A 26150-nucleotide genomic window follows, 5' to 3' on the forward strand; every position below is an offset into this window, starting at 1 on the left:
AAACTAATCTAAATAAATGCATATTAGTGTTTTTATAAGTGTTTATATAGGTTTTAAAAATCAAACAGAAAAAAATAAGAATTGCAAGTTTTATAACCGTCAGGAGGAAGTTGTTTACTTCGAGGACAGAATGTGGGTAATTAACAAGTTCGTGGTTGTGGGTTTAATAGAGTCCAATTTAATAGGCAATTGTAGTTCCACTGTGACTAATCTGGGATTTATTGCATTTGTACTGAAAGAGTCTGGGAAACATGGAAACTTGAAATAATAAAAACTGCTCAATGAACAGAAATAGGTCTTGTGCTGGTCCTTAATGTTCATTTTAAACCATGCATGGAAACGGTGGCAATGGTCTGTGTGGTACTGGTATTACCATTTTTTTACAGTCTATGGGTATTACACAAGTTTTAAATTTCAAATAAGTGGATTAAACATCAATATCAGCCCCTTTAGTGGGCGGACGGTGCTGTAATAGGCTGCTGCTCGCGTCAATCATCTTCACACACAATGCCGATTGGCTGCCTCGCTCAGTACCCGCGGAAGTTTGTACAGAGAGAATCGGCGTACTGTCAGTTATATTTTAAAAACTCTCGTCCGTTTTTCAGCACAAACTCTGTCGTTCCGCGTGTTGCCTCGTGAACGACGACGAAAAACAAAGAGAAAATGAAATTTAAAAGGACGAATTCTGCGTCTAGAAAAACAAAGCTCGCATGAAGCGCTAGCACCTGACAGCTAACGTTAACTGTTAATAGTAACGTTATTGTGTAGCTCGTTGTTAACTCAGTTTAATATTTTATCGGTCGCCAACTTGATAAACAGCACCGGAAAGAGTAAAAAAACGATTTGAGCTGCAGTTAGCAGCTGTTCTGCATTTATGCTTTTGTTAGTGTCAGAAGTGTTTTATATTGACAGTTGTGATTTTTGTTTTGATTAGCATGCTAAGCTAGTCGCAGCGCGAGCTGACATTCATCATTCTGGATTTACTTCAAATCAACATCATCCTTCATACATCATTCGTGTAGTGTCTTTTACTCTCATCTTCACACGACGAGGGCTGTAACACAACAGGTAAAGTGATCCTCGGCTTGTAGGCATTGTAACTTAGCAGACACTAGCAGAACGCTGTGTGAAGGCATGTAGATCACTTGACACTCCTTACCTGTTTGTGTGTGCGAGTATGTGATTCGGGTTAGCATAGCATGGAAGGTCGCTTTCAACCCAATGTGTATATATATATATATATAAAGAAAATATATATATATTTTAAATTATATTTTTGACTTTGTCATTGTCAATACTAAAGGAATATCTATAATAATACATTACCACTTGCTTATTTTTTTTATATAATTTTATTATTACATTATATATTTTTTTATCATATATAGGTCCTTCTCAAAGAATTAGCATATTGTGATAGTTAATTATTTTCCATAATGTAATGATAAAAATTTAACTTTCATATATTTTAGATTCATTGCACACCAACTGAAATATTTTAGGTCTTTTATTGTTTTAATAATGATGATTTTGGCATACAGCTCATGAAAACCCAAAATTCCTGTCTCATAAAATTAGCATATTTCATCCGACCAATAAAAGAAGTGTTTTAATACAAAAAAAGTCAACCTTCAAATAATTATGTTCAGTTATTCACTCAATAATTGGTCGGGAATCCTTTTGCAGAAATGACTGCTTCAATGCTGCCAGGCATGGAGGCAATCAGCCTGATGAGGTGTTATGGAGGCCCAAGATGCTTCGATGGGTCTTGCGTCTCTCAACTTTCTCTTCACAATATCCCACCGATTCTCTATGGGGTTCAGGTCAGGAGAGTTGGCAGGCCAATTGAGCACAGTAATACCATGGTCAGTAAACCATTTACCAGTGGTTTTGGCACTGTGAGCAGGTGCCAGGTCGTGCTGAAAAATGAAATCATCATCTCCATAAAGCTTTTCCACAGATGGAAGCATGAAGTGCTCCAAAATCTCCTGATAGCTAGCTGCATTGACCCTGCCCTTGATAAAACACAGTAGACCAACACCAGCAGCTGACATAGCACCCCAGACCATCACTGACTGTGGGTACTTGACACTGGACTTCAGGCATTTCCTTCTCCCCAGTCTTCCTCCAGACTCTGGCACCTTGATTTCCGAATGACATGCAAAATTTGCTTTCATCTGAAAAAAGTACTTTGGACCACTGAGCAACAGTCCAGTGCTGCTTCTCTGTAGCCCAGGTCAGGCGCTTCTGCCGCTGTTTCTGGTTCAAAAGTGGCTTGACCTGGGGAATGCGGCACCTGTAGCCCATTTCCTGCACACGCCTGTGCACGGTGGCTCTGGATGTTTCTACTCCAGACTCAGTCCACTGCTTCCGCAGGTCCCCAAGGTCTGGAATCGGTCCTTCTCCACAATCTTCCTCAGGGTCCGGTCACCTCTTCTCGTTGTGCAGTGTTTTTTGCCACACTTTTTCCTTCCCACAGACTTCCCACTGAGGTGCCTTGATACAGCACTCTGGGAACAGCCTATTTGTTCAGAAATTTCTTTCTGTGTCTTACCCTCTTGCTTGAGGGTGTCAATGATGGCCTTCTGGACAGCAGTCAGGTCGGCAGTCTTACCCATGATGGCGGTTTTGAGTAATGAAACTGGCTGGGAGTTTTTAAAAGCCTCAGGAATCTTTTGCAGGTGTTTAGAGTTAATTAGTTGATTCAGATGATTAGGTTAATAGCTCGTTTAGAGACCCTTTGCATGATATGCTAATTATTTTAGATTTTTTTGGGTTTTCATGAGCTGTATGCCAAAATCATCACTATTAAAACAATAAAAGACACAATATGCTAATTTTTTGAGAAGGACCTGTATATATATATGTATATGTGTGTGTAATTTGATATTTATATGTGTAGATTTATTTATAGCTGTTATTGTTTTACGATAAACGAAAACCTAAGTTAGTTTTATATAAACTTTGTTACAATGAATGTTTTGTAACTTATGTCTGTTATTTTTCATTTTTTTTATTTAGCGGTTCATCATGCTGGGAGATTGTGGCATGAAAGAATGGGAGAGACTAGCACTCAGAAAGAACTCAGTCACGATGCTGCAGGATTTAGTGGTGGATGATCTTCTGATCCAGTGTCTGCAACAAGACGGAATCCTCACAGAAAACATGGCAGAGAGCATAATGGTAAGTGTAAAGCTTCATTTTAAATCCACATGAAATCACTGCAAATATGTTGTAAACAGAGAATGTTGTTGCAACTTAAATTCAAAATGGTATGCTGTATTTTAAGCTGTAGTTTGTCTTGTGTGCAAACAAATTGTCACTTAGAACATCTAATGCGAATTAGAGATTGCAAAGCGCTCACCAAAACCATGTTTTGTATTATCATGTCATATTCGTTGATTAAATAAAGTTGTGCCACCTACACGCCTTTTAAGTAAAGTGTGTATATTCACCCTTTTAATAAAAACAATTGCGATTATCAGTTTAACCATTATCCTGCAGTCCTAATGTATACAGTAAACTACAGAGCACGCTGGCATAATTTAAAAAACTATATGTTGCATTAGTAGATAAGAGACTTTGTTTGCTGACAGGGCTGAGAGGGTTAACATTAGTACCTCAAGTGATTAGAACAATGGGACAAAAATACACGCTAGAGGTCTGCTACCCGACCCAAGCCCGACGGGTCCCGAAAAATGTGCGGGTTTCAGGTCGGGTTCGGGTTAATGTTTAATGAACAGCCTCGGGTTCGGGTCGGGTTCGGGTTTAACTAAGAAAAACTAAATAGGCTATATATAGTTTGCGTGCCGTGTGCTTTGCCTGCTTGCTGTGTTGTGGTGACCATCACGCGAGAGAGAGAAAGTAAATGCGCAGATGTGCAATATGTGCATACACACAGTCAGACACACAGGCTCTCTCTCTCAAATATAATGATAATGATATATATAGATAGTGGCAGAGTTTGAGGAGTGGGTGAACGTGCCCCTCGGCCCAAAACTGGCCCGTAGTATCCTCCTCAGCATCCTTGCAAGTAGCAGCAGCAGCTAGAGGAAATTCAGTGCAGCTGGACTAACTTTCAATCAGAGGAGGACGGCGCTGAAACCTCGCATATTGCAAAAATGGTATTTGCTGTGAGAAACAGAATGTACCTCGGGTTCGGGTCGGTTTCGGGCTTAATATGTAAATGTAATTGTCGGGTCGGGTTAAATGATCACGGGTACGGGCCGGGTTCGGCTTCAGTTTAAAGCCCGTGCAGACCTCTAATACACGCAAACCCGAAACAAATGTTTAAATTTCATTATAATTACGGTCTATATGCATTAGTTTATATACTATTACTATACTATATTTATATATATAGTTTTTTATTTATATGCACGTTTATGCATTTGGTAGCCAGCTAAGTTGCAAGGTGATATGAGTGATATATCATGCAAATCAGGTACGCATCTGATTTCAGTTCATTTTTTTTATCTTCACTGTAATACATATTTTTATTTTTACAAAATTTGCAATCAAATGTTTGTATTTAGAAATTGTTTTGTAGCATTGAGGAGTACAGCCAATCGTAGACATGCTCTTTGATCTCTTCAATAGGGTTGGGAATCGCAAATCGTTTCCAATTCTGGAATCGAATACTTGTTATAAAGTGAAAATTTCGATTCCACTTATCGATTCCTGTGTGCACATTTAAATGTAATTTTAAACCATTCAAGCTAGGGCTGGGCGATATGGCCAAAAACAATTATCACAATAATTGTTTTATATCAGTCGATATCGATAATTATCATGATAAATGTCAAATTTTTATTTCTTTCAAGTTTAAAGGCAGATTTTTGCTCCTAAGTGAAAGTTGTTGAAACCAGAGCATTAATTGTGGTTTTAAACTACTCTTTATTGTCAGAACATTTCACAAATCTCAGGTAGAACATTCAAACATTTGTAATTTTTCCTTAACAAAATAAATATCTTAATAGAAAAAGGCTCAAAAATCCATTTCATAACAGACATGCGTGTTTATTTGAGCACTTCCTTCAATGAAACAATACACTAATCCCTGTAAAGCATTGAAATAAATATCAGTAAATAATGGTTACTTAAATAATATAATAAAGTTATTTTTTTTAAAATTTGTTTTATATTTTCACACAAAGACACATGATATAGCCTAAGCCTAACGATCTGCGCTTTGAGACGGATCAGGGATGTGGGACACGAGCAGGAAAGAGACCATCTCTTTTCTAATATCTTCATGTTTTCTACTTGTTGTAAAAGATTGAATTTTATCTTCTTCAGTGTCAAGACATTTAGGCCAGGGTTTCCGTTGTCCGGTAATTACCGGACATTGGCCGGTAAAAAAATGAAATGTCCGACAAAATTAAATCTCTCCGGTCAAATTGTCCGATTAAAATTGCCTAATAATCCCGCCCCCCTAACATAATCTGAATTTGAGAATACGCCTAAAATGTATAAAGCAAAAATACACCGATCTTTGGCTATGTTATAAATATAAAGGAACAGGCTCTACCGTTTGAAAGTTATGAAACATTGCATGCTGCATTTCAAATAAAGCGTACGCCTAAAACGGCTGTAATATAGACTTAAACAACGAACGATTGAGGGAGACGTTTCAAATATGGCCAGGCCCTGGCAGACTAGCCTTAAAAGCTTTTTTTCAGAGGCCAGACGATGGTGAATCAGGAACATCTTATTATAGCCTATAGATCAGTGGTTCTATCAGTGGTTCTAATTCGCGCACTCGTACAGTTTTTTTTCTCTCTCATCAAAACTGAATAGCCTATGTTCCTCAGTGGTTACAGTCTATATCAAGCAGGGACACGTTTGTGTGCATTTTATTTTGTGATTTCACCGGAATGAATAGAGAGTCTCCGCAACGGCGATAGATTCGAGTGAAGATTGCGCAACCCGCACAGCGCGTCGTCCATGCAACTGATAGCAGCGGACACGAGCGCTCAGCTTGATATCAAAAACAACAGATTTTAGTGCTAGATCTCTTATTTAATAGCGAACTAAATGAATGATCTGCTGGTCAACTGGATATGTTTCATTTATTTGTATTAGGTACAGCCTTACCTCAATTTTTCAAAAAGTGAATGTGTGTGAAACCATAGTAAAAAACAATTGGCGTTGATTGACGCCAATCGGACGTTCATGTTTTTTTTACGTCTATTTGAAAGTTAAACTAATAATAACTTGTTGCATTCTATACGGCCTGATTATGTCATTTTTTAAGTTACAGAGACTGCCTCCAGTTTTCCTCTACTTGACTAATTAAGAGGCGATATTTGACCGGCATATCATCAAAATGTCCGTAAAATGAAACCTCTGCCGGTCACTTTGACCGACACCATTTTTTTCTAGCGGAAACTCTGATTTAGGCTATGTTTGATTTTGCGCTGCCAGAGAAATCGAAACTAAAATCACACGTGTGTGTGAAATAGGGGTGGGAATCTCTAGGCACCTCACGATTCGATTCGATTACGATTCAGAGGGCTGCGATTCAATGCTAAAGCGATTATCGATTATCTGAATTTTTGTGTGTGTGTGTGTGAATATAAATACTTTGCTTTAAAAGTACAAAGTAATGACCCATAAAGAATTAACGTACAATATATTTTATTAACATTGCAAAGAACCAACAGGAAAAATAAATGTGTGCCTGAACTAGCAGCATACTTGTAGTAAATTAATAATATAACAACGACCGGCACAGCCGAGTGTTTTTCCTCCTCTGGGTGGAAACGTGTCATATGGCTTCTCATATTTGTCGTGTTTCCAAAATATTTTAGTTTTATTCTACAAAGTTTACAACTAGTGTGGCTCTTGTCCAGCTCCTTTCCCCCTACAACTTCATAGAAGCCAAAATATTTCCACACGTCAGCTTTTAACAAGGAGGGTGTTTGGATTTCGCACTCAGCCAGCGCGTCTCTGTTATGTGCACATGCCACAGATGGTCCGGGCACTGCACTTCCGCGCTTCAGAGTTCCATCTTTTGCGCTTCTGTCAATATTCCGTTATTATAAATATATATCTAAAAATCGTATTTTTTTTTGACATTTGTGAATCGATTCAGAATCGTCCACGTCCGCATCGCGATGCATCTAAGAATCGATTTTTTACCCCACCCCTAGTGTGAAACGCGCTTTACAAATAAATGTGACGTGCCTAACCAAGTCTAATAACAAGTACAAGCTGTGTTAAAAAGAATTTGACATGCAAGTAAAAAGTTAGGCTACCTGTCCTACAGTGTTTTTTTCTACTTTAGGCTACCACAGTGAAGAATGCGATATATAATATAGGCCTAATTAAAAGCGAAACAAAGGAAGAAACATTTATAATCCTCTGCAAAAATGGGTGATACGTGAGTGAAGATTTGGGAAAAGAAACAAGAGATTCCATGTCCAGTGGAATAACTAATTGAATATTGTTAAATAGCCTACTGATAATCGGGAGACCAGATCGCAAACCAGAATACAAAGCCGACAAAGCTTACATTTTAATGCTCACGCACAACTCTCTCATTCGTCATGAATCCAAATGTTTCCATGGCTGCGATGTAACATTTAATTGTTAACATGTAATTGTTAACCTATTGTTTATTTTGTAAACAATGCTTTGTGCTTCACCCGTGTCATAATATTCATGTAAAACAGTTAAACAGCATTCACATACAAAAAAAAATTAGTTTTTGCCGACCACCGCCGGTGCTACTCAGCCGCGGTGGTGCGTTGTCAAGTTTACCAGCACAGCCCTAAATAACGAGTAAAAAGGCTAATACATTTTGTTTCTGTTATTCTGTTTTCCACAATGTCAAAGCAACGCAGCTTGACCCAAAATACAAGCTGCAGTTGTGCGCTTTAGACCGAGAATACTCCAGATGCAGGGAACACTTTAGTAGGCTAAGAATAAGCAAATATATAACAAGGTTGGGTTCCTTCAACTGTCCATCCTAATAAAAATGGCTAAGCTAAGATAATTGTAAAAAAGAGTATTGTATTTTGGCAGATTTTATAGTGTAAACATTTTCAAGCGCACATGAGAACCGTTTCGAGGGGGATGCCAGGTGCGTGGAAAAAAATTATAATTCCCCCGAATATTCGAATCCAAAAATTGAAAATCGAATACCAACTCACCGAACGAATATTCGAATATCCGGGTCCAGCCCTAACCATCTGTTAAATTTTTATTTTTTTTGTAAAATGTAATGTTTGAGTTTTATTAAAATGAACCATTGGTCATCCAGTATCATGCATTTAGATCATGATAACCACAGATAAAACCAGGCATAGCCTATAGCACCTCACTATCATGGGAAAATGTAACTTTATGGTTTCTATGGTATTTGTATGAAAAACAGTAGCCTAAATATATAATTAAATACTGTAATTATATTCTATTAGTCCTTTAATACATTGTCTACATTAATAATATAATACAATTCAATATGTATAATATCCCACATTTCATGGTGCAGTTAATAATACTAGGCCAACCTTACAGTAAATCCATGGTAAATGATGTGAATTTGCTGACGGAGAAGCCTTCTGAATGTATTGTTGCGCACAGTGTTTCTCCTGTTTGTCAGTGCTTTAAACTGGTTTAAATCACTGAGACATTTGTCGTGTTCGCTGAATTCAAGAGCTTCTCACTGGATCTCGTGACCGAGCCCGATCAGAGTAAACGCTCTAGTGAGCTTGCGCTGCGCTGCCGTTTGGACTTTGAGCAGAGCAGATGAATGGTCCGTGTGGCGCGCGGTTCAAATCAGTTTCGTTCCTCTTTTGGCGCAAAAACATGATTGAACATTAATCGAACTCTTGATATCGTTTTAACGATAATTATCGTTATCGTTTTATCGCCCAGCCCTAATTCAAGCTAAAGAAGAAGCGAAAACTTAATTGAGTTCTCTTTTGTAAACAGAGAAATACACACAAAATTCTGTAAAAATATCCCCATAAACACAGTAGGTCATGTCTTAAGTGAACATAAACAGTTGAGAAAGAAAACGCATGTGTGACAGTTTATTTATTTGTGCATTAGGTCTTAAAGTGACAGCAGCCTAAAATAAACCTGTAAATTTGTCAAAAAAGAAAAATCACTCACTGATCTTGACTGAATAGCTTTTGTAACTTTAATACAGATTCATCTATATTTTTATCAATTTGAACCAGACCTAGCCCTAGAGATGAGTGACAGCTTTTTAAGGATTACAAAGGGTCCCTCTTTCCACACTTTACATATGCTGCTAAGAGGAACAACGGCCACACAGAGACTGCAAAGTTTCGGAAGTCACATCCACATATAAATGTTTTTTTTTTATTATTCATTTTGGATTAATTTACTTTAGTTAATATATTAATATTTCTATATTTTATTTCAAAAGTTCAACACATTGTCATGGTTCAGTCAATGCTCTTTATTTTTGCATTAGATTCAGCACTTATATTTTGATTCAGTATCAGTAAAAAAAAAGAAGCTATTTGTTCATTAATCAGGTACTGGCCCAACTTGGTTATCGGTATTGGCAAAATCCAAAATAATGCTTTGATTACTTTTAACCTTGGCATGATTTGAATCTTTCAGGCTAAATCGACGTCCCAGGGCAAGAGCCGCCATTTGTTGTTTCTTTTGCCCAAACGTGGCCCTCTGGCATTTAGCAGCTTCTGTGCTGCTCTTACTGCGACAGAGCAACAGCACCTCTGCAGACTGCTTATGGACTTCACTGAGAAAGACGTGAGTTGGTTCCTCCACTTCAGGATCACATCCAGTTAGACTGACTTGACAGGTTTCTATAAGAACATAATGGTTGCAGGGTTCAATAGGGCTGCCCTCGACTAAAGATTTTTCTAGTCGACCATTATTCGCTCATTTAAGCTAATCGAACATGTATATTAAACCTGAAGTGTACTGTCGGCGCTACACCCCCCTGCGAAAAGAAATTCATGATCAAATTACTAATTCAGTGAATGTAGCCAATTTGATTAACTCCTAAGTAGTGTTGAGTTATTGCTGATAAATAGAATTTTGATGAAATAATTTTATGAAAAAAAATGTTGTGCTACAATATGTCAAATACATCAAACTGCTCAGATAGTCGTGTGTCATATGTCATTTGAAAGGTCTCAATGAGTAGAATACAACAAGGATAATTGTTTCAGGCTTTATACTAAAATTGAAACCCCTCAAGACCCATATGTAAATCATATACGGATGCTGAATTTATGACACAATTTCGTTTGTAACTTCATGAGACATGCTCCGATTGTGGAAACTAATTCCTCATGGAGTTCCACAGAAAATCCCACAGACGCAGATAGCCAAGCAAGGAAGCTTTGACTTGGCCTTTTTGCTCGTATCTTGAGGAAACATACATCGATCGTGAAAAATGGAACATCGTTATTTACAGCAGATGCTTGCGATTAAAATGAGTCCACACTCAACATAATCCATCAATCAGATCTAAAGATATTCCTCATGGAGTTCTAACACAAAAAATCCCACAGACGCATGTAGCCAAGCATATACTGATGAAGCACTCGCGTTTGGTTTTCGCTTATAAGTTCATGAAGCACGCACAGATCGTAGAAAATGGCACAACGTTATTTACAGCAGACTCACGATTAAAAAGAGCACAAACTCAGCATAATTCATCACTCAGATCTAAAGATATTCCTCATGGAGTTGTCACACACGAACCCACACAGGCGTACATAGAGCCTTGTATACTGATCCAAATTAGTGTTAATTTTGGCAGCCATTTTTGATTAAGTCTTAGTCATCTTCAGACGAAAATGCTTACTGGTCTTAGTCACATTTTAGTAATTTTGTCTTTCATAGCTTTAGTTGACAGTCATTGCATTTTTTGTCAACTTTTAGTCAAACTGCAGTTACCGACATTAATTTTGGTAGCTATTTTATATGTAGTTTTTAGACAAAAATGTCATTATAATTTTTCTCTCTAGGCCAGTTCAATTAAGCTTATGAGAAATTTAAATCGAAGTACCAGGCTGTATTGACATTGCACTCTTTAGCAGTGGCACTTGTGCAATTCTACACACCCCTCTTCCTTAGTTCAGTGGTTCTCCAATTTTTTTTAGAGCGCTGTTAGGCTCTCTTCCACTTAGACTGCAGTCACACCTTTTCAATTAAGGGACAATATTTGCCCCCTTAAATCGATTTTTCCAGTAAATTTTTTACCTTTATAAATACCTTTTATAAAAGAAATAATGCTTTAAAAAAATAAACAATGTTCAATAAATATGCAATGATGGTAAAAACTAAGTGATACTTTTAAATATTATATTAAAATCGCCGGTAGGTGGCGGTAAGTCACTGTCTTTGAGTGAGTCATCGAGTCATTAATTCATTCCGTAGCAAATGGCTGTATTAATGAACGGATCATTGAATCTCACGCTTCATTCAAAGCCACAGATTCGTTCATAATTCACCACCGCTGTGTGCTGCAGTTCTGCTGTGGCGTTTCGTTGCAAAATAGAGCAATAAGCCTAGTGACAATACTGTTTTAAATGTAGTACATCACTTAATGTTACCCTTTTGTTTGTTGAACTGTTGTATAGAATCAATGTCAAAATTGAAATCGTGTGGATATTCGGGAAACATTGGATTCTTGCTCGTATAATATGATCAACATTAAAAACACTTTTGGATATCAGCCTGCATTTTGATCACAGATTTAGTCACACAAACAGCGCAAGCGGCTCGTGACAGAACACAGACCGACTGAATGACACTTCAATTTAAGTAGAAAATATCAAATGAAGATCGCTGAACTCCAGCTTACTTGTCTGTGTAGTCAGTTATCGTTTAATGATGTGGGTGTCGTCTTGTCTTAGTCAGGCTAAAAGAGGTCGTCAACGAACATTTTCCGTCATAGTTTTCGTTAAAGAAATTAATACTGTTCCAAATCCTTTAACTTTTGATTACTTTATGCAATCGCCACAAAATTTTAGATCACTGTAGTGCCTGAGCTCAAGCGGAGCGTGAGTGAACGCGATCCAATTCCTTCCTCTTTACTACGTTACACAGAATGAAATACACATGAACAAACATCAAAAAATAGGTCGAAAGATACAGTACAATTTACAGAAATCCGTATCATGTCTCTAATGTAATGGCTCAATCAGTGTTGTCAATAAAACAGCTTGAAAACAATGTCACAACTCAGAAAAGCCATTCGTTGACAGTTAACTTGATAGTCAGCAAGAGCGCACTCGCCACTTGCATTTCTTCGGCTAATTGACTAATAACATTTTTGGTCGACTTAGCCTCTTATAGTCGACTAATGATTACTCGACTATTAGGGGGCAGCCCTAGTGATGACAGCACATCTGATAAGAAACAGGGAGGCAAGGATAACATAAGTGCTATATTCAGAGAAAGAAACTTTGTGCATCGTTATTCTAAAAGTTTGTCCTCTAAAGAAGTTATTTACTTGATAATCTGCACTTAATGACAAGAGATTTAAGCATATTTGTTTTGTTTACATTGGCAGTTTTAATAAATAAACTATACATAATAAAATAAACTATTTAACAAAAATTACTTATCCAAAATACAAAATCTTCCCAGATAATAAGTGACAGGAAGAGTTGTGGTATAAATCTTATGACCATGAGACGTATAGAAATCGAGCCACCCACAGAGGTCAGAGCTGGGTCAGTAGAATAAAAGGGAGAGAGAGTAGGACTAAAGGGGAAGTTACTGTGCAGCAACGTCTATATTGTTCACCAGTTTACCACACCCAAACTGCTGTGATTCTTTCACAAAAATCAAACAGACAAGTACAAACTCTCCTTTCACCTGGAATAGTGAGTAATACACTGAGTATTCACACATAAAGCCTGTAGCTAATGTAGAAGAGTGATTTTTTTGTGTGTGTCTGTGTGTGTGTGTGTGTTTATCTTTACAGAAAAGCTTTTCAGAGCCTCCACTATCTCTCCCAACTCAGGAATGTGTGATACCTGCAAAAAGAGCCAGGACTTATGGTGAGCACACACAAAGTGTGCCTTTATTTATGTTTGTGCACAATATAAAACTATGCTAATGTCATGGCAGAATTTATGTAATGCGCACACAATCACTGATAAATAGAGTTCACAAACAGCGAAAGTGTCAGTGCTGTTAAATCAGTGTTCTTTTAGTAATATTTATATACTATTATAGTATTTAATGATAGTTTGAATTAACTTTTATTTTTGTATTTTTCATTTTAAAAGGCTCTCCGGCTAGTTTGACAACTTATTGGGTTAGCGATACCATTTGCGCAACAAACGTGATATAATAACACACCCGATGTTTTCGTTGTAGCGAGATATTTTAAAATAAAGTATTTACCTGTGAGTCGCCATTGTTGTTTTTACCCATTGCATTCTGGGTCGTGACGTAGACTGGTCCCAGCGCTGCTACAAACAAAATGGGCATAAACGCTAACGTTATCATGGTTAAACTACTACCTCAATTAGCGAGCGAAAATGTCTGGGCACTGACTTTTAATGACCCTACAAGTTCAGTTAAACCAGCAAAATATGAGGAAATTATGTTAAATAGGAAGGAAGAACAAAACTCGAACTTGGTTAAGGTATTGATCTGACAGAATTATTTGGCATAAAAAGGCAAACTGCAGCTACAGGTTTTATTTTACTATGCAAAAAAGAAAATGCACAGAAAAGCAAACCGTGTAAAGACCATTTGCTTAGTGTAAAACCCACAGTTTTACAATAATGATACATTGATCATAGTTCATTTATGTCAAGATTGCACATTAGTCACACTGAAATAAAGTGGTATTTAACATTATTTCACAAAAAAAGATAACATTCAGTCGTGTCTGTTTCTGTTTATTAGTCACAGGACAGTATGTTTACAGCACATTTAGAAAGAATTATCATTTCTACATATTTTCCACCAAAAATACGACCTGTGGAGCTTTAGCACTTTCTCCGTGACAGTTCCAATGCAGTTATATTTTCAGTCAGAGAACGTAAGCAAACCGTTCCGCAAGAACCCCAAAGAGCTCGTTCAACAGCTGTCGGCGATCAAAATCCTCAAGTGAATCAGGGCTAGAGTGTCGAGAACAGAGCCGCGGGTAATTGGGGAGTTTCACTCGCCCACAAGCATCCCATTGTTTTCTTCTCTTTGTAGCGACAGCCATAGCTACTTTTCTTTGTGTACATTTATGATGTGGCACAGACAAATGTTGTACCTATGCAATGTTTGTGAAAATCTGTCCTGACAGTTCTAAAATATAAATCATTACTTTAGTGTGTTTGGGTAAAGTAAAGACTAAAGGTTTGGAAGATGGATTTTTTTAAACTCTCTCATTAAATAACATTTTGTTATTTTTTTTGTATCAAAAAGTTGCCTAGTGTACCTTTAATTTTAGTTTAAGTTTGTCATTTTGTTACATGCTTTTATTCTTTTTATAATTTCTGCAGTTTTATTTTACTTTTATAAAATGGTTAAAATTAAGTAGTTTAAAAATAATTTTTTAATTTTAAGTTTTTCCATCTAATATTTATATTACAGCAAATAATTTATGGTTTTAGTTAGGGCTGGACGATTTTGGCTAAAATCATAATCGCGATTTATCGAACAAGTTATCTCGATTACGATTATTCAAAAAAAATTCTTTCTCATGTGTCACTGGCAAGGCTTAAAGTACTGTAAAAGTGTTCACGGTTGTTATTTTTTTTAATGAAAGTATGCATAATCCTATCTTTGTGATTCTAAAATAAGGAAACGCATTTTAATGCTTAATTATTAAATATTTCAAACAATTGAATCAAACAAAGCATACAATGCTTGAAATAAAAACGTCTTATAAAAAAGTAATTAAGTTTTAATGTAAAAAGAAAGTTTCCTAAAAATGTAGAAAATAGTTATTTTTGTAAACAAAATAAATTATTGTAAATATTGCCATCTTAAAAGTAAAATATAACTTGTATAAAACTAAAAAAACTAATCCTTTTCATATTGTGTAGCATTTGTAAATGCTTGAGTTATCGAAACCTGCTTTGTGGAGTGGAGGCACTTGTTGCTGGGCGTTTGTCAGGCTCTCTCTTTTTTCGCGTGTTTCTTTGGTACAAGCGGCTCCTGTTGCTGAGTTGACTCAGTGTTTGAGTTCCCTTTCACACAGAGATTCCGGAAAATACACGGATAAATTTGACCCGGGTTCGTTTGACTTTGGTTCATGCACACTGCCAGTGATTTTCCGGAATCAACAGAGTGCGTTCACACAGACACACACAACCCGCAAAGATACGTGACATGTCCCAGCGGCGTCTATAGTTTGCTTATGAGCTCTGATTTCTCTCGAGAAACCGATCATAAACTAGCGCATTACGAACCGTTTCACGCTGGCGAACGATCCAGGCTTAGCGCCATCATTACGACACGGCATTCATTACGGCTTTTGTTCACACAGCGCGCGTTCCGGGACTGAACACGGCAATGTTACTATGTCCCCAACCTCGCATCAATCCCGGGTCGTGTTTGCGTTCACACAGAAGGTGTTTGTTCTGGCAATTTCCCGGGATCAACGCGCTGTGTGAAAGGGGCTCATGTTGCTTCAATGTCGCAGACTGGACGGGGCGGAGTTACGTGACTACACACGCGGTAATATGTTTTAAGGGGAAAGTACATTAACACACAGTGGGCGGAAATATTAATAGGATTAAAAAAACGAAATAACCGACATGGTAAAATTACGTCGGTTATAGGCTCTGAATTTCGGTTTCGATTATTTTTCGATTAATCATCCAGCCCTAGTTTTAGTTAACAATAACTATTTTATAATACATTTTAGTGCTCTTGGAACACCCCTCAGCCAATCAGATTAGAGGACCAGAAACTAACTTGTTATATAAGAAAGTATGCAAAATATATATTTTTTGTATGTTTTAGAGTCCATGGAGATGCGTTTAGATGCTGACTGTCCCGTGACCACAGCGGTACTTCCCTGCACACCGGAATTTTACCAGTCCCACAGATCACAGGTATAAGCACACAAACTCTCTTCCTTGCAATGCACACTCACACACAAATACCCACTTTATTTGCATATATATTTACGCTATTTTAGCTCAGTGTGATCCTCTATGCAAATGTCTTTCCTTTTAGGCTTACCCAATGCGCTCCTGCCCGCGAGGATTGGCCCTGGTGCTGAGTAATGTGAGGTTTGATTCAGCAAACACTGATTTGGACATCCGGAGGGGTGGAGAGGTGGATGAGGAGACACTGAGGAGGCTTTTCACAGAGATGGATTTCACAGTCAGCCTGCACAAAGACCTAACAGCAGAGGTGTGTTATACACGCTGCAGAGTCAGACTGCCCTGCAAAGCAAATTCATAATTTTTTGATTCGTGTGTGTTTTTCAGGCAATGCGCGGCTGCCTAGAACAGTTTGCCCAGCGGCGGGATCATGCAGAGTATGACTGCGCTGTTGTGTGTTTACTGTCTCATGGTGTTGAGGGATCTATTTACGGGACAGACGGACAGCTAGTGGAGGTACACCTGATTTTATTACCTAATGTTTAGTATTCCTTTTAGGGATGCTTATATTGACCATTTAACTGTTAACCGAAAGTAAAAATTGTAACCGATTAATACTATCAGTTAAACGGTTTAAAAGTTAAAAGGTTTTTTTATTTTTAAGGTTTTTTTATATATATATATATTTTTTAGTTTGCTGCATGGTTAAAAAAAAAAACTATATAGCCTATATTTGTTAACTCACGGGGCGCGTCGACACACGCAACCACACGTGCCTACAGACATATTTTGCTGAGCAAGCAAAATGAAGCGAGCGAAAAGAAGTACTGTGTGGGACCATTTTGTCAGAAAGGGCGACAAAGTTACTTACAAAATATGCTATGCGGTATTAAAATACATCAGTAGTACAAGTACAATACAATATTACTTGCGAAGCAAACGTCCACGAGCAAATGAAAGGCGCTTCCCGAAGCTGGCCACTCTAGCGAGTCGTTATCTCTGTATTCCTGGGATATCTGTGCCATCGGAGAGGGTCTACCGGTCAACAGGCTGCGCTCCAGACTAACCCCACATCATGTAGACATGTTACTTAAAAAATAAAAAATAAACTAGACAAGGTGTGGATTGAGGTAGGCGTGCTATTTTTATTTGACGAAAAAACTTAGTCTAATGGGAAAAAAATTGCGTTTTTTCAAAGCTTCAAATGGATTCAGTGTTTTCTTTTTGTCATCTTAATTTGTGAATTATTTAATTTAAAAAAATATATATTTAGTGTAGGGCTATTTTATGTTTTTTATTTATATTCTTTTATTCTGTTTTTCTCTTGTCACTGCCAAAATAAAAAAAAAATTATTTTTATTTAATGCCAATTCAATATGATAATCTTATCAGTTAACGGTTAATACTCGGAAACGAGTGGCGGTTGTCGGTCGGGAAAATTAACCAAAATGAGCATCCCTAATTCCTTTAGATTTCAGAGTTTTAAACCACAGACAGAGATTCAACTCTTCAATGTCTCTGTCTTTCAGTTGGACTGGGTGTTTGAGGTTTTTGATAATGCCCGCTGCCCTATGCTCCAGAATAAGCCAAAGATGTTCTTCATTCAGGCATGTCGAGGAGGTGAGAGTTATCAGTTGTTTAACCAGATATTTTTGATGAAATAGGTAATTGCATCTACCGGCCCAGAAAGTTAGTAAAAACATCATTAAAATTGTCCAAGTGGCTCAACCTTAAGTTTATCAAGCGACAGGAATACTTTTTGTGCGCAAAAAAAACGACTTTATTCAACTATTTATTTTCTTCCGTGTGTGCCTCTGACGTGACTTCACAAGAGCGCCACGACGCATGCGCATTAATTGAAATGAAGCTGAAATAAAATAGTCTAAATATTAGATGAAAACCTTACTCTTAAAAATTAAACATAAGTTGAAGTACTACAATTTCTAAAACTAGAACTGAAATAAAACATTTTTTAAATATAAATTGAAAGATAGAAAATAATAATCAAAATTACAAACATAGGACAAAATTACCTAAACTAAAGTTACAATGAAATGTAATATATATACACGAAGAAATACTATAGTATTATATAATAAATAATAGTAAAATAACAATGGACTGACTTTTTCTAATTTCTTTAAAAATATTTTGATCTAAAGGTTTCAATGCTTACAATAATTAATTTTGTATACAAATTTGAACAATGTATGAATTCATATTTTTACAAAACCAAATTATAAGAATTAAAACCCAAAAAGAAATGGATGAGATGGACTGAATAGTCATGGTTTTGACTGGTTATGTATTATTTTTTTTTAATTCAGTTTGTATTGAGCAATATATAGCAGTATTTCTCAGATATAAGTGATGACACATTCACTGGATAATACAATACTTGAAAAATTTAATCTGCACATTTAGTATGCCCTTAATTAAAACATAAATCTGCATATTAATTGGTTGTTTCGGTTGTGAGTTTAAGAGCTACCATTACATTCCTCATGCCAGAATTGAATTTGTTTATTCAGCTGAAACATTTGAATAGATCTGAGAGTCAGTGTTGTGTTTATTGTATTTTAACTTGGCCATGAAATCTAAATTTCAGAGCAATTCTAATAGGGTCCTCTCATCATCGGTGCACAGGCCCTAAATAGTGATGGAAGCTGGCATGGTGTTAAATTGTTAACAAGCAAGCAAACAAACCTTCTTTTATATTTCAGAGGAGATGGACAACGGCGTGGACCAGTTGGATGGCCAAGAGCGGACTCAATCTCCAGGCTGTGAACAGAGGGATGCTGGGAGAGAGGAGGAGAGAGACAACAAAGTGAGGATGGAGAAAGAAAGGGAGAGTCTGAGAGTCAAACTACCCCAGAGATCTGATATGATCTGTGGCTTCGCCACCCTCAAAGGTTTCAGTGTGTACACATTGTTGTATATTCCTTAATCACACATTAAGTGATTTTATTTTCATTCATCATGTCACATTTAGAGGCTGAGCAGATTGCTGACGTGTTGCGTTTTGTGTGTGTTTTGTGCTTCAGGCACTGCTGCGATGAGAAACACCAAGAAAGGGTCCTGGTTTATTCAGGAGCTGAACACAGCCTTCAGACAGAGAGCCAATAACACACACCTGTCAGACATGCTTGTGCAGGTAAAACCTTTTTTGAGTAGACAGATTTTTGACCATTTATGGTTTCCAAACATTTTACGTTTTATACCTTACAGATTAATATTAAATTCATCTTATATCCATTACAAATCATATTTTAGAGACAAACTTTCATAAAACTGTATTCACTACATGCAACATCCTGTAAAGCATGACATGAAATATAAATGGAACAGTTTATTGAACCTTTAAAAAAAAAAATGCATCAGGCTTTTCCAGAGGCGGTATTAACATTAAGTAGCATGGCATCTTACGCACTTAAGCCATTGGCACATCCGGTTGTCATTGGCATGTTCCAGTGGATAGTGGCATGTGCCTCTAAATCTTGTAACGTGCCGATGGATTGTGTCATGTGCCACTGACATTGTTGGGGAGCATGTCTCTGTTTGTTGTAGCACCTCCAATATAACCTAGTGACACATGCTGCTGTCTGCCGGAGCATTATGTAAATTGTGTAACATACACACTTAACGGCAGAATGACTTTTAATAATAATTTTATTATTTGTACAGTGTATTTAAATACATATTGTAAATACACAGTTGTTTTGATAACTCAGCACATTTTTTTTCTATTTGAATAGGATTGACAGTTCATCTGTGTCATTTGGAATTGTAAAGAAATATATTTTTGGTGGTCACAACTAAAAAAGTAAAATGTTCTAATTAAAGTGGCACCAACCAGCAGGGGTATGTGCCATTTACAAATTGACATTTACCAATCTGTTATTTTATATAATTGTAAAATAGTTTGAGAGAAAGTGCCTCAAACCATTATAAAGTGACACCTACCATTCTGAAATGCATTATGAAAACTGGGACTTACCATTCAGAAGTCTGCTGGACTTTGACACTGGCTCTTCACAATGCAGGGTAATGTAGGTCAGTAGATACTATATTAAACTGTCTATTATAATGTGGCTACAGCAAGTCAAATACTTTAACAAAACATTCAGGCTTCTGCAGAAGGAATGCATGTTCACACTAAAAAATGGTTTTATTTATAATTACATAATTCCATAAAATTAATTGTGAAATATTAAAGCCATAGATGAGAACCACTAACTATATAAAGTGATTAGCATTAACACACCCATGCTAAAGTTGACTAAAAAGAGGATAAAAAAAAATCATCTTTTGGAAATTGATCTTAATGCCTTAACTAAAATATGAAGGGAAAATCCAACATTTAATGACACCAATTTTCTTTGTGAATGAATAATGTATCGTAAATAAATAAATGTTCTTCCTTAAAATACAGGGGGCATAAGTCAGGACACCCCTATGTTAAATTGCCATAGAGGAAAGCAGGTTTTTATTTTTAAAAGCCAGTTATTTTATGGATCCAGGATATTATGCAGCCGTTGGAATTAAAATAGCCCCACATCATCACATCCTTCACCATGCCTAGAGATTGGCATGGTTTTATTTCAGTTAGCCTAATAGCTGGTTTGATTTGCATTGAGAGATGCAATACCCCATGCCAATCTCTAGGTATGGTGAAGGGTATGTGATAATGTGGGGCTATTTTAATTCCAAAGGCCAAGGGAACTTTATCAGGATGCATAGTATCCTGGATCCATGAAACAACTGGCCTTTAAAAATTAAAATCTGCCTGCCTCTATGGGAATTTAAGGGGTGTCCTGACTTATGCCCCCTGTATTTTAAGGTAGAACATTTATTTATTTACGATACATTTCACAAAGAAAATTTGTGTCCATAAAGGTTGGATTTTTCATCATTTTTTTAGTTAAGGCATTAAGATCAATTTCCAAAAGATGTTTTTTTTATTCCTCTTTTTAGTCAACTTTAGCATGTGTGTGTTTACTTATGCTAAGAACTGTATTAAATTATAGGCCTATCTGTATTTTTTTTTTTATATTTGTGTACAACACAGTGCTTTTGACAAAGAAACACAGACAACAGAGAGTATAATGTGTAAAAGACAAGGCTGTCTATGAAGTAAATGTATCTACTTGGTGGAATATTAAACACAATATAATAACGTCTATATAGCTGTGGTGCGTGAGCTGATAACAGGAAACACGCAGTGGATTGAGCGCACAGCGGCACAAATGCGTGAGCTTGTCAAGCTCATCCTCCGGACATCAGTGGAAAGTTTGTAGTTCGGTTTGGATGTCAGTGGCAAAGAAAGTAAAACAAGACACGTAATGTTAATGTTATCTGATGGTAAAGAGAGAGAGAGAGCACTTCTGTTGCATGTTCTTAATTGCTGATTGTTCACTCAGCACACATGAGTCATTTGGATTAAAACTAAATTGTATGTAAGTAAAACATGAACTGTTACCTTATTTATGTATAACGAGTGGTTCCATACATTATTACAGGACGTTTGCAGGTCAAGAAGTTTCATGAACACAAATATCAGAAACAAGCACTCTGAAATCTGCCTCAGACTGCGCGCAAATACTGAATTATATTCTCTTACACGTCTTGTGCTTGAACGGACGAATTCACACAAAATTATGTATGAAACGCCTGTCTTGGCGAGGGTCCATAGTGGGTTATATCTCAAGTGGATGTAGAAGACAGTTGAGAAATAAAACGCATGTTTAACAGTATATTCATATTGGATCCATGCATTCGGTCTTAAAAGGACAGCAGCCTAAACCTGCTGCTGTGTTTCAAAGTTGATCAAACAAAGGACAAAGAAATCACTTACTGCTCTTGACTGACTAACTTTTGTAACTTTATAAAGATCCATCTACATTTAATTTATACAGTAATGAATATGCAGTGTTATTTCACATTTGATTACTTCATTCAAATTTATGTACTTGAAAACTACTGTTAGATCTGCCTGAAAACCCCCCAAAACAGTTTATTTCATTTGTAGCCTTTCTTTGTTCTATTGTATTTATTTGTACTATTTGTAATTTGATCATTTGCTCTTATTTTATTACTGACTGTGTACTTGTCTTTAATAATGTTTTAAATTTACATTAATTACGCTAGTAGTTTTACTGTAGTATCAAAATTCGAATGGAGAATTGTGATTTTACTGGTGTATAAACATTTGTACCACTGATCCAATCCTCAGCACTGAGCCATGCTGGAGCAGCTCTAAATATGCACTGTGATATTAAATGAAAGATAAAATATGATTGTGCAAATAATGAACAGTAAAAAGTAACAGAAGCTCATAAAATACATTTCAACATGCTTTATTAAGCATGAAAATAACCTAAGGGAATATGCATTTGCTAAACAAACTAATATGATTGCAAAAGCAAAGAATATGATTCATATTCTTTTGGTTTCTCTAACAATATATATATATATATATATATATATATATATATATAAATAAAAAGTATCGGTATCGGAAAAGTGATATCGGTGCATCCCTTACAAAAAGCAATATGGACTTCTGATAGCTTGTAATGTAAATCGATGAGATCTTTATAACAGGATAGCAGACTACTTGATATAAATATCAGTTGATTCTTGACATCTCCCAATTATATGTCTAACTGATATTATATTTAAATGCTTATTTTTATGATCAAAGAATGATGTAGTTTTTATAGTGGGTGCAAAACGTATAATGCAATGCAGTACAATTATAATTGAAATATGTACAAATATACCTTCCTCAAAAGCCTGATGTATCATATTAGATACTCACATTTTAATAGAATTTTTGTAAAAATGCAATGCATGGATAATTAAGTAATCCTCAGTTGCTTCACATCAATAAGTGGTGATCTTGAAATATTACTAACAATATAAATAATAAGTAAAGATTTCATAGCAAAAATACATGTATACCACAACATTAAAGTGGACTTTTGGAATTATGCTAAAAGGGATTTTACTTACTAAAAAAGTATTTTGTTCTCTCTGTTCTCTATAGGTGAACGGTCGAATTAAAAGCAGAGAGGGATACGCACCCGGTTCAGCCCATCATCGCTGTAAAGAGATGTCCGAGTTCACCAGCTCCCTCTGTAAAGACCTCTACCTCTTCCCCAAGTACTACCCCAACAACTAGACACATGCACACACTCCCCATGCCCAAAGCACACACATAACACACTGCCCTTAGAACTGATTTTGATGCAGTAGAGGGAGCTACACGTTTGTGTTCATCCATCACCCGCTGTAAGCTCAGTATACAAACATGTAAATCTACTTCTTCCATGTGTCATCTATTTCACATTCCTCAGCGCTATACATTTGTACATTATTTAGCATATTGATTTGCTAAGATCAGCTTTTAGAGTTAATTTTTTTTTTTTTATCATAAGAACTTTGTCTTCGAGTGTGCACTTAAAATATTAAGCATTCATTCTCCATATATTCTTTCTTTTCTTTGCCTTTTTCTTTTTTTCCCCCCTAAATAAATGAATTTAGTTAGGAAAGAGTGAAGATGACATTTGTTCATATATGTGAAAAAATATCCATTTGTGTTCATGATAGAGAAACTTTAGGGTTAAAAATAATACAGAAAGTAAAATAGTTTTTTAAATTCCAATGTTTTTTTATTCAAAAGCTGTATAAATCTTTTTTTATTTTATTTTTTAAACAAAGGCAACTGTTTTTTAATCCTTTTTTTTTACTCGTATTTATTTTTTTCTATTATTTTTTTCTTTGTACAGTTTCCCCCCCCTCAGTAGTTTTTGTTCTGTATGTTTTGTAATTGTGAAGCCTTTTTAAAGCCAAACTATGAACTTTTCATTGGTCATTCAGAGCAGCTTAATGACACACCCTCCACATCACACACAGTTGCATGCATAAACATGCATTCTAACATTGTGCCAGTACCATACTTTACTCCTACTTACATTTCACTCAGTGGATTTGAGCAGAGTAGATCTACTCTTATCTTGGGTTTCCTTAATGCAACTTTACATACATTGTATCAACATCAGTTACAGTTATGCTGTATGCACCATGGCAGCTTTTTTCTTTCTTTTTTTTACCTTTTAATGGGGCTTCTTCTTTTAAGTTACACCATTTCACCTTTTGTTTGGCTTTAATAGTTAATGGGCAAACCATTAATATGATGCATATCAATACACTTGATCATTCTACAGATATTTCTGTAATTCCAAAGCTTCCAGATTGAAGTTGCATTCCAAATGGTGTTTCTGTTCGTTTTTCTAAGGGCCGTCATGCGGGGTATTGCCTAAATGAAATGTGTATAATATTCTCATAACGTTTTGTGTCATTATGCCTGTCTATATGCCACAGTTTTTGCATATGCCCCTCACTCTTGCACATTCCTTTTTGCTTTAAATATTTTGTGTGCCAATGAATGCACATTTATGAAGATTGAAAGTATGCAACAACAAAAAAACCTGCAGATGGCAGTAGAGAGCTTTTACTCTTCATCAGCAGACCTTGTGTCATATAGAGGTTCCAGTGTTTAGACAGTCTTCCTGTTCTGCACACACAACATTATTCCTCCTGGGAAAGCAGATTGTAAATTAAGTGTGCCGTTTTAAGTGTATGCGTCTTCCTTACCTAATAGGCATGACCATTAGGTTTAAGGTCATGACCTTTGACCTTTTGACACTGCCATGGCATCCCTCTAGCCCTCTTCTACATTTCACACTCGTCACCTTTAGCATAAGTTATCACCCAACATGATTTTTTTACTGTGTTTTATTTTATATTACTGTTTTAGCAGCCAAAATGTTCAATGTAGATTTACACTGTTCATGCTAATATTGCTTTCAATCAACTGTTACTTTTTTTTTATCTTGATATTTTAACTGAGCTTCTTTGAACTGGGATAATTATATGGGTAATGATGTACATTTTAAACAAATATTAACATTCTAAATTTAAAAATGAGGCACTGGTGCAGAGACATAATTTATAAATGATTACTTTCATAATGGAAATGGTGCCATGATTTAAAAAAAAAAAAATTCAAGTATTTAAGCAAATTACTGGTTATTTGATGAAATACTAGAAGTCATTTTCTGAAGTCGTTTATTTTTTAATGAAAAAACAAATGGAAATAGAAAATGTTTTTATTTAGAAATGGTATAGCAATATTTGTTTATTGCTGTAGACATTCTATTGAGACAACGCCAGCACATGCATGTTCTCCAAAATCTGTTTAAAATGAAAAGAAAGTTGGGTTCATTTTAAACTGTATTTATAGATAATCCATGTTTTTCTCAGGCTTTGTTCACCTAGTTTTGATTGTGTGTTCAGAACATGTTTGTAACAGCATTGTGACACTAAGCCTTACAGGTTCTTGTTGTGGTAACATGTTTAAAAAAGTTCCCCTATGAAAGTGTTAAAACCCACGTGGTACATACTATAAAATCCAGTTTAGCCCCCCCCCCCCCAGCCTTACTGTGCCAGATGAGTGCCTAGTAAACTTGATATTAATGGATTATTCACTGCCTTTGTTATGTGTACTAACCAGCTATGAAGGGTGCTTAAATCAACTATAGGGAAACTGTAATTTTTGTATTTTTGTAATGCATAAACTGCCATACAATAAAAGGAAAAAAAAAACTGTTCCAAAGACCCTTGATTTGTGTTTCGTTTTATTGTCATTTGCAGTGTTGGGGAAAGTTACTTTTAAAAGTAATGCCTTACAATATTGTGTTACTCCCTAAAAAAGTAACTACAGTAGTCAACATTTGAAGTGTATCAAAATCTTTCATAAAAGTTGAATTAATGCATTACTCATTACTTGAAAAAGAAATCTGATTATGTAGCTCTAATTACTTGTAATGTGTAACCCCCAACACTTGTCATTTGCATGGATAAATGTATCTGTTTTTGTGTGTTTGAGTAACACTGTGTATTGTTGGTAAGTGTCATAGCCATGTTGTATGTTATGATCTGTATTTAAGTATTGACTTGTTTAGTATTAGATGTCTCGCACTCCCTCTCCCTCTCTGTTTTTCAGAGTTGTCCTCGGCTTCCGTGGTGATGCATTTTTATCCATGTGCTCGGGTTTCT

General features: G+C 36.1%; 1 protein-coding gene across 4 annotated transcripts; it reads left to right on the forward strand.

Moving 5' to 3' along the window:
• Positions 1-500: 500 nt before the first annotated feature.
• Positions 501-25707, forward strand: casp2 (caspase 2, apoptosis-related cysteine peptidase). 4 transcript variants are annotated; one of them, XM_077208658.1, is made up of 11 exons: positions 501-1068; positions 3022-3183; positions 9604-9753; positions 12950-13025; positions 15943-16034; positions 16159-16338; positions 16416-16544; positions 17558-17648; positions 18752-18946; positions 19073-19182; positions 23077-25707. In XM_077208658.1, exons 2-11 carry the CDS (start codon positions 3031-3033, stop codon positions 23209-23211), a joined length of 1311 nt encoding a protein of 436 aa, XP_077064773.1. In that variant the 5' UTR covers positions 501-1068; positions 3022-3030; the 3' UTR covers positions 23212-25707. The 4 variants fall into 4 exon arrangements, with proteins under 4 accessions (XP_077064773.1, XP_077064782.1, XP_077064790.1 ...); XM_077208667.1 differs by having other exon boundaries at positions 18752-18940; XM_077208675.1 differs by lacking the exon at positions 9604-9753.
• The last annotated feature ends 443 nt before the right edge of the window (positions 25708-26150 follow it).

The sequence above is a fragment of the Siphateles boraxobius genome, unplaced genomic scaffold (assembly GCF_051911475.1).
Source record: "Siphateles boraxobius isolate OS27281-9 unplaced genomic scaffold, OSU_SipBor_1 12, whole genome shotgun sequence".
NCBI lineage: Eukaryota > Metazoa > Chordata > Actinopteri > Cypriniformes > Leuciscidae > Siphateles > Siphateles boraxobius.

Bases quoted from the DNA above. Each gene is read 5' to 3' on its own strand.
- casp2 (XM_077208658.1), top strand. From the start codon at position 3,031: ATGCTGGGAGATTGTGGCATGAAAGAATGGGAGAGACTAGCACTCAGA. The intron at 16,545-17,557 runs GTACACCTGATT...TCTGTCTTTCAG, and splicing joins CAGACGGACAGCTAGTGGAG to TTGGACTGGGTGTTTGAGGT. The intron at 18,947-19,072 runs GTGTGTACACAT...TTTGTGCTTCAG, and splicing joins CGCCACCCTCAAAGGTTTCA to GCACTGCTGCGATGAGAAAC.